The sequence below is a fragment of the Micropterus salmoides genome, unplaced genomic scaffold, assembly GCF_014851395.1.
Source record: "Micropterus salmoides isolate LMB-PRFRI ecotype aquatic unplaced genomic scaffold, ASM1485139v1 Ms_hic_scaffold_7, whole genome shotgun sequence".
Taxonomy (NCBI): Eukaryota; Metazoa; Chordata; class Actinopteri; order Centrarchiformes; family Centrarchidae; genus Micropterus; species Micropterus salmoides.
This window is the reverse complement of record NW_024044459.1, coordinates 13,714,756-13,724,383: the sequence shown is the minus strand read 5'-3', so window position 1 is coordinate 13,724,383 and position 9,628 is coordinate 13,714,756. Positions and strand designations below refer to the sequence as shown.

At 37.4% G+C, this 9,628-nt stretch overlaps 1 protein-coding gene across 1 annotated transcript; it reads right to left on the bottom strand.

The window, feature by feature from the left end:
- Window positions 1-2,031: 2,031 nt before the first annotated feature.
- Window positions 2,032-9,419, bottom strand: nipsnap1 (nipsnap homolog 1 (C. elegans)). Its single transcript, XM_038704291.1, has 10 exons — window positions 9,253-9,419; window positions 7,397-7,524; window positions 6,654-6,699; window positions 6,100-6,194; window positions 5,675-5,745; window positions 5,348-5,488; window positions 4,451-4,482; window positions 4,233-4,327; window positions 3,236-3,319; window positions 2,032-2,638 (listed from the first exon to the last, which is right to left on the bottom strand). The coding sequence occupies exons 1-10, from the start codon at window positions 9,327-9,329 to the stop codon at window positions 2,574-2,576; spliced, it is 834 nt and encodes a 277-aa protein (XP_038560219.1). The 5' UTR covers window positions 9,330-9,419; the 3' UTR covers window positions 2,032-2,573.
- Window positions 9,420-9,628: the final 209 nt, after the last annotated feature.

Below are 9,628 nucleotides of genomic sequence, written 5' to 3'. Positions count from 1 at the left end.
TCCAGCCCCGCCGAACTACTGTATATTCAAATCAAAGGGACAACCCCAGATGACACGCCCCCTCATCTTAAAGCTACAGGTTTGTGCGAGCAGAAACGTAAGTTCCGGTTTAGCGATTTTCGCCCTTCAAATTAAAGTACGGAAAGTGCTTTAAAAGTCTGGCACACCTACAGTCTATGTGGCACACCTGTGTCCACAAGTACACAGTTTCTCACAAAAGTGGGTACACCCCTCACATTTTTGTAAATATTTGATTATATCTTTTCATGTGACACTGAAGAAATTACACTTTGCCACAAGTAGTTAGAGTACAGCTTGCATAACAGTGTAAATTTCATGTCCCCTCAAAATAACACATCACACCTTGCAATGGACTGGTGTGGACTCGAGTCAAATGACTTGGGAGCCGGAATTGAGTCACAAATATGTTGACTTTAGACTCGACTTGCAACTCAACTTTAACACCAATGACTTGTGACTTAACTTGAGCCTTTTGACTCAAACTGACTTGAGACCCGCCCCAAGCACAAAAATAAATTATGATATAAAAATACAACACTAAAAACACATTTAATTGAGGAAATTATATGACAGTTCTTATGTGAAACTGCGCCTCTGCATTTTTTCTGTACAGATTAATGCTTCACTCTAAAGTTTGTATTCATTTTAACTTTAAAAATATAAAATGGTGGCCTAATATATTTGGTGAAGAGCACATTATGACTCGTTTAGGACTAGAACTCAAAGTTTAGGGTTACAGACTCGACTTCAGACTTATCAGTCTTGATCTGAGACTGGACTCGGACTTGCCTGTCTCCACTTGGGACTTAACTTGACTTGTAAAACAATGATTTGGTCCCACTTCTGAATCTTTTCATCTATAAAAGCAGATAAGCAAATTTTCCAGAATGACTAACTACTCCTTTAATGCTAAAGCGTACAATAACATGTTCGGCCAGTGATACAGTTTTGTTTTAGCTTGTGATCCCTTATATCCCATATCCTATTCTAATATGACGCAGCAGCTACTTGTGAGTCCTCGTCACAGGGTGTATGTCTTTGAGTTGTGAACAGTTTAGTCAAAGAAGACTTTTTTTTTATTTATTAGATTACTTCTTTGGAACATTTTTTAGGCAGAGGAGATAAAGACATACAGTATTTCACAAGAAAAATAAAAGATTAAAGAAACATCTGAAAAATATATGCAATTTCATGTGGATGTATTTATTTATGTGATTGTCCTGACTTCCTGGTAGAAAGCCACTGTTTTATCCAAATAGCTTACTTCCAACTTTGTGACAATAGTTTCAGGAAGGCCTTTTACTGTTTCAACATAACAATTCCTCATGCACAATGCAAGATCCATAAAGATGTGTTGATGAGGTTGGTGCAGAAGAACTTGACTGGTCTACACAGAGCCCTGACCTAACCCCATCCAACACCTTGGGATGACCTGGAACATGGACTACGAGCCAGGCCTTATCATCCAACATCAGGCAACAACACTAATGTTCTTGCAGCTGAAGGGGATCAAATCCCTGTAGCCATGTTCCAAAATCTGGTGGTGTTAGCAACAGATTATTAGCAATGATTTTGGAATTGAAACATCTTCTTTTGGAAAAGTAAAATATGCTCTCTGCAGGAGAGCAGGATTTCCCTACTAAACTTATTTTCCTTTTAATAATTCAATGAGAAGGATTTCAGACTGTAACCATTTAAAACACGGTGGTATACAAGTTTTAATAGTTGTATTACTATATAAAAGCTTAAAGCCTTTTATAGTCCAGTGTAGTTTAAAATATATTGATATTAAGCTTTCTGTAATATTTCTGAAAACTTGACTGACTAGAACTCCCAAGCTCCAGATTCCTATTTGTAACATTGGTACTGAGGAGGCTATAACAATGGCCACGCTGCTTTGTGTTAGTCAACTTTTGAAAATACCAACAACTTCATGTGAGAAGTTAAAGATTTGCTCCTGGCTCTTTACACATCTAACTGTAGATTTTTAACAGGCGAAATGATAAGATCTTTTAATGATTGAGGTAGTCAAGTTTAATTTATCAAACATGCTTCAGTCACAGTTGTCTGATCTCATTCAGCATAATTCACATCTAGTCTTAAAAGTGTAATACAGGACTGGATGGAGACCTTTCCTTCATTGTGAAAAACAAATACACGGTTTATTGACATAATTCAAGATTAAAACATACTCCACTTAGCTCTCCACAATCATGTAATCACTCAGTAGTGTAGGATACACACACACACTAGTAATGTAATACATATTGTATACATTTTGCCACTTCATCATTCCTTTTTTCCACACATTTGACCTGAATGTCCTGAAACGTGAGCATTTCAAGATTCTCAAAATATATGCACACAAACACATTATAACTTGTCATGACTAGCTGGCTCATGTGCAAACATAAAATCAAAAAAAATGTTTTTGTTTGCATACTTCAAAAGAAACACAGATCATCCAGCAGATTTTAAAAAATCTACACGTTCCTCCGGCAGCGGGAGAATGAGTTTTAGTGAAAGAGAGTCTCCCAGTTTCAGCCATCTTCTTATTGTAAAGGTGAACTCTTGGTGGGAATCATTATTCTAGACTCCATGCTTCTGACCAAAGGCACTGACGACAGAGCAGGAGAAGCATGTTAATGAGTTTAACATTAACTCAAAGGACTGACTTACTGTCATTTCTATTTCAAAAAGGATATAAATAAATAAAAAGTGTAACTTCTGAAATTTTATATGATTCAAGATGAAGCAGGTTATCAACATTATTTCACAGTTCAGGTTGGTACATGTCTTGTAAAGCAGAATTAAATTAATTATTGTGTTCATAAGAATATCGTCATCACTTCATGTTCACTGCTTACATTAAGCTTACCATGTTTAACAATCCCAGATATATACACCTTTATGTTGCTGAAACAACACCATTTCCTACCTAATATGCTAACTCATATATAACCCTGAGCTTACCCAGTTACTTTGCTGCTTCCCCTACAAGACTGCCCTTGATAAATTAATTTGTGTTTACTCCCTTCACTTCCACAGCATCTACCTTTTGGCTCTCTTCTCTACAGTCACTGAGGGGGGCTAAACTCTCATCCGTTGCCCACTATGCTTCAGAGGTAGTGGTAGTCCAGGTAACTTCCACTTCTTCCAATTAACAGGTTCTATTTATTAGAAGATATGTGTGGGTGGTTTGCATCTCCCCTACCTGTATAATACACATTTACATCCCATCCCTCCTTCAGCCACACAGAGTTCCTGGTCTCCTCACGAGACTGGAGGCTTTCATAAGCTGTAAACACAAATAACCAAACCATATTTTACATAGGGTGTGAATGAATTTATGTCACTCTCATAAAACATTTAGCTTCAAAACAAATGTTTGGTTTAATCCTCAGAAGCTGGAGACAAAAAAAAAGTTTTTGGAACTTGACATTTTAGAAAGTTATATAAACGCCCTTAAAATTGCTGTGAGTAAACTCATCCATCTGCATTTAAATATGTTAGATTTTATACAGTTATCTCACTATTTCGTAGATAACATCCACATATTTCTGTGATAGGTATTCAACATAAACAACAGTAATTGCCCTAATGTAAAATTATATCATCCATGTTGTTCTAAATTTGTTTTTGTTTTTTTGTTTTTTTTAAATGTGAGTCAATTCAATGCAAGTCCAATTTATTTATTCAGTCCAATATCACAAATCACACATTTTCCTCGAGGGTCTTTACAACCTGTACAGCATACCACTCCATCCATCCTTAGACCCCCCATTTGGGGAAAAACTCCCCAAAACCCTTTTAACAGGGAGAAAAAAGGTGAAAGTGAGAAATAAATTTTATGAAGAGCAACAGAGGAGGAATTTCTCCTCCAGGACTGACAGACATGCAATAGATGTCATGTGTACAGAAAAGAAAAATGACAGTATGGACAAGATAGCAACATGTAGGGGATAAAATAAATGCTGTGTTTCTACTTCAGTGAATACTGCATTATCACCTTCTTTTAATGATCAACCCCTCAAACATTACATGTATTTTGAACAAGACGTCACACAACATCATTTCCACCAGTTTTAACTCATGTGGCATCTGCCAATACATATTCAAAGCGTACATTAGCTACAATTTCTAAAAGTTACCCATGCCTACTTCCTAAACAGCCAAAACACTATGGTGATATACATTTGTTACATACTCACCCCACAAATGATGAACAACATATAGGTCGCCGATCTGTGAGAAGAACCCACCCACTGCTTCGTTGTTTTCCTGTCTGTATTTTATTGCCCTCGCCCTGTTGTAAGACAGGGTTATAATGATCACCTGTAGTATTTGACACGGAACACTAAAAAAAAAAGTTGAGACAACTGATATCAATTATTAACACATTAAGCAAATTACACTTTTTGAGCCTTACCAGAGGTTTCCCCATTCAATCATAGTTCCTGGCTGAAACACAGGTGGTAAAATATTAACCCAGTTTTAAATCTGAAATATGACATTAAATTAATAAAATAAATAATAAAGAGGTAGGACTTCAATGTTGGTTGCACTCAGATTTTATCATAACGATGTTTTGAATACCTCACCATTTGTGCCCACAACAGCTCACTCCTCAGTACAATTAGTCAACTATGAGTAAGTAAGTGCAAATCACACAGGCAACGTTTGGAGGGGCACAAAACCATAATGGGCAAAATGTGAAAAATAGTACCAGACAAAATAACCAACCTCTTGGTATTAATGGGCACAGCAGGGTCAGGTTTACCAAAACATTAACTCTGACAGTCCCTGATCTAAGAGCTAAAATATGCTTTGTTGATAAAGAGAGATAAGAGGAGAATTCTATTACAGGCAGCCCAAAAGTATGCAAATACATAACATTTTGAAAATAAGTGAAATGGTAGTGATGTGTTTATAACCATATAACCAAAACTGTACCTACAACTATACTATAAAACTGGAATTGTACAAAGCCATGTCCAAAGGTCCATTTGGAGTGTTACAGCAAAAGGCTCCCGCAAGGTGGGTCCTACCTCAGCATGACAATGTCAATAATGCTGACTCCTGAATGAATACAATGCGGTTCCCACATTCTGTTTATGTAGGCGCTGCTGTGCGTATTTTACATACAGATGCAATCAAAAGTACTCAACCCTTTAACCTAGAGGACATTCTAGTGATGTGATATTTGAGTGATTTAACAGAGCATCAGTGTCATTATAGGGTTCCCAAAAGCTTTTGGGATTGTAAGTCGCTAAATGAATAAATGTAATGTAAATGTACTGTAATGTAATGTACTATTTGTGAATACCTTGAGGCGATAGGTGCGCAATTCATAGATGTTGGGTCCTGGTTTGGGCAAGGGTTCATTCCAGAAACTGAACTCCAGGAGGAGCTGATTTCGCCTTGAAATTAACATTTTGGCCCTCTCTTTCCTAAACTCTATATACTCCTGAGGAGAGATAAAGAGGTTTTAAGTGAAATAATGAATATACAAGCATGTACTATCAAGTGCTTTTCTACTGCTCAAGTGTGAACTAAAATTGTGCAAAGAGATAAAACTCAAATCAGTGCACTTTAAATATCAGCTTTTTCTTTGGCATCTCTGGAAAAGATGAATAAACAGTTCACAGTCAACCTTGTTATTGTTCAGCTTCTTGAGGCATTCAGTCAAGGCTGGGTAGCCTCCTCTGTAACGCCATAGATGCACTGCAAAAACAGAACAGCAGATGTCACTGTAGCACCGTGTAAGGGCTGATGCCACCCACACCACCAAGAGACAGCTCTATCACCTTGTGAACACTTCTTGCTCTCGCTGAATGCTCTTAATGTACACTATACACTGTAAATCATCATATGTAGAAGGAGAAGCGTTGGCACTGAGTCATCTGGTAGTGTCTGTACATTTTACTGTCATGCTCCTCCAAACAATTTACAGCACAAACTGCAGCCACTCAAATTAAGTGGCGCTGCTCCTGAGGCATTGAGAGAGAAAAATTAATCTATTTTGGCTGTGATCAACAAGAGATCCCCTCTTCTTTTAACTGTTGCACTGCTGCTTACCAGCTTGGTCCTGTTCTCCGTACCAGGTATTCCAGCTTCCGACCACCTCACATGGGTAGTCCGGGTCCCGATGGAGCCTGTTTTGCACCTCAGCCCTGAGGTCAGCATAAAATAAAATCTCTTCACACACACTGATTGTGCGAATGTGCCAACAGTTATACTGTCACTTCCCCACAATGACCAACTAGAGGGCACTCAGAGAGCATCAAGTCCACAATTATCCAAATGTGATACACCTAAGGACATTAATTCTATTACTTCAATTTTACGCTAAATTACTTTTATGATTCTGCAAGAATACCATGGAATAAAGTCCATCTTGTGAATATGGGCAACTCTAAAATTATATCATCAACAAAATCTAATTAGCTGCTCTATGACTCAAAGCATAACTTACCTGATTTGTCTACTAGACTGCGTGGAAATATATTCTATACGTTTTAAAAAAATTTTTACTATTGACAGAAGCCTAATGAAACAAGCCAAGGATTGAAAATATAACTTGATTGGTGGAGTTAATGCAGGGAATGTTTTAAAGCAGTGAACATGCTCACTCTAGACTGTTGTATGCTTCCAGGCACTCTGGTTTGACGTTGTGAACTGAAAAGAAAGGAAAAAAAGAAAAGAAAGAGAGACAGACTTATCAGGAATGGGTGTTTTTTAAAATACAAGCAACAATCAAATTCTTCAACAAAGTAATTTCACACTTCGGTTCAGCAAAGACTTCTATATACAAAACTGATTCGCTTTCAGTAGGTTATAGGCTATGGCTGATAGAGTGTTCAAATTGAAATCCCTACATGGTGAGATGTGCGTGGCAAAAAAAGATCAAAGCCTGGGGAGAATGAGAGATTTCTCTACAAGAGACAGACACAGTTATCACCACAGGCTCAAAAGAAAACCAGACAAATTGTTCTGATGTCTCTTAAAAAAAATTCCAGACTTGACACACAACATTATTATAGAATAACTCATTGCTGAATATATGTTGCACATGTGTGATAACTTGTTACACAATATTATACAGTCCAGCCCTTTGCAGCCCATGCAACTTTCAGCCTTCTCTGAGGTCACTGAGGCCAGCGTGGATTGAATTTAATCACCATGATTTATTTAGCTGTTATTTAGCTGTTCTGCAGAGACAAATGGATGATAGATTGTTGAGACTCAAAACACAATCCATTTCATTATAATATAATGTAACTGTATCAAATTCTCTTGTGTTTGGCCCTCTGCAACCACACGCTTAATGAAAATAAACCTTCACTCGTAAGTAAGTAAAAGCTCTTATGCCTACATTGAATTTTATACAGGTTGCTGGTCTCTTTCTTCGACAGCAGGTTGGAGTGGGCATCTTTCCTGGCATCGACTTTGTGCACAAATAAGGAACGGAACCAGCCTTTGTCGCTACTCTCTGAAAACCTCCTACACAGAAACAAAGAAGAAAGAAAGTTTCACAAAGGCTCAAAGCAACGACATAAAACAGAGAAGTTATCGATATAAAAAAAAATTTGACAAACTTAAAAGGAACATGGAGATGTGCATGACATATGGGTTAAAAGATAGTCATGCTAATATTCTTTGATATTCTTTGAATATACTGTATGAGTGAGGGGGCTGAATGCCATAGCTTGTGTCTTCAGCATAAAACTTCTTTTCACCCACTCTGGAGTCGTTAAAATGGGAATATCACTCACTTTAAGAACTATTGTTACAATCTAAGAGGCTCCAATCAGTATTTCAACATGAATAACTGTCTCTCAAAGACAGAGAACAGAGGAGTAAGACGTGAGTCTGTCGTGTGTTCAGGCTGTTCCAAAAAAGCTAGCCGGGAAGGACTATAATAATGGCATGAAAGCAAAAAGGGAATATTCTAAACAGTAATACTACTACTATATCAAGGTAAAAGTATATTTATTTATGGCTCAAAATCACAAAACACATGCCAAAGATATTATTGTTCATTTTAACTGTGTTACATATAGCTTGTCATTTCAATACATGCGTGTGAAACCGTGGCTAAAAAAAGGAAAGCCACTGCCTTACGTAAAAACATAAAAAACTTATAAGCAAAAATGTAATAATTTTTCCCCCATGAAATCAGAAGGGACAGTGTCAACAGCTTCACCAGCTACTTTAGTATGTCTATTAAGCAGAGCTCCCACATTGGACCTCAAATCCAAGGATGTTTTAATGACTTTCATAGCTTTTTATAAACTAAAAATTTCATCATAACTCTGAAACCATGTTAAAGCTGCTTAAATGTCAACATTAACCTCAATTTCAGGATTTGTCACATGATGTGAAGTGCTAAACCAAGAACAGCCTAAAGAGAATAGTTGGTACATGCCCACTTAGGGATTAGGGAGCCATATTGCGCATATATTTACTTATTTGGAGCACTTTCAAGGCCGTCTGTTAATACACAAACACTTTTCTAAGGCTTTATTTTATTATTCTGAAATCCTTTCAAAAACTTTCAAGGTCAGTGGGACTTCTCTTTTAATAACCTCATGGGCCAATGGCTTTAATTGGGAACTATAATTAGTAATGCATTTCCCATGGCTCCCCCTCATAAATAACAAAGTAGCATTCAAGCCAAAACAAAACTTTCTTTTGAACACAGCCAGCCACAGATTCAATGCACACAGTGTGGAGGCACAGATACGCTGTTAACAAGTGGTTGGTGTGGCTTTACAGGACAAAGTTCAGAGGTGCAGCAAATGATTAAATCAGGTTTGGAAAACTGTCTGATGGTCGTGTTAATAATGATCCTGGTGTCTTAAATAAATAAGTATTACTAGAACATAATGTAATACACTCACCTCAGCAAAGATATTGTTAAAGCTGGGTGAAGAAACACATAGTCACCAAGTTCACAAAATGCAGGCTTAAAAGGGGATCAAAGTTCGGTTTAATGGTACGTTAACATAAAAAAAATGTATGTAAATGTAAAAAGTATGTTTAATTAGTTTCAGTCTGAGAGTTGCACTTAGATAAACGCCAGACGATTGCATGCTCTCAGGTTTAGCCAAAGGAAATCTCAAATAATACTGTTAGCTTCCAGGTAATCCATACATAACGTCACATAGGCTTTTAAACAAGTGCCTAATCTATTTATAGGCTATTACATGGATAGTAAAACGTGTTTACCTGGGCGCTTGGTGCAGATTCACAGAATACCTGCACAACATCTGTCCTTTACACCACGCAGAACTAGCCGCCGTCATGTTCCCTCTACAGTGAAACCTTCCTTTGACACGCAAACACACGGCTCTGGTTAATGTTTACCTCCCCAACTGTTGTGTTTTGACGGCTAATTCTACTAAACCTGCTCAGTAGCCCGCCGGAGATTTAAAAACACGCGTGACTCAGTGTCGCAGTCCGCAGTGATCAATACGCACAATCGATCAGACCTGATAAGTTGAGTGCTCCTTTCTGAGAAACTTTGTAACATTGAGGTTTGGCTGGAAGTCTTTTATTTTATCATAATAATATAATAACGATAATTCTTCGCATAGGCTATTCA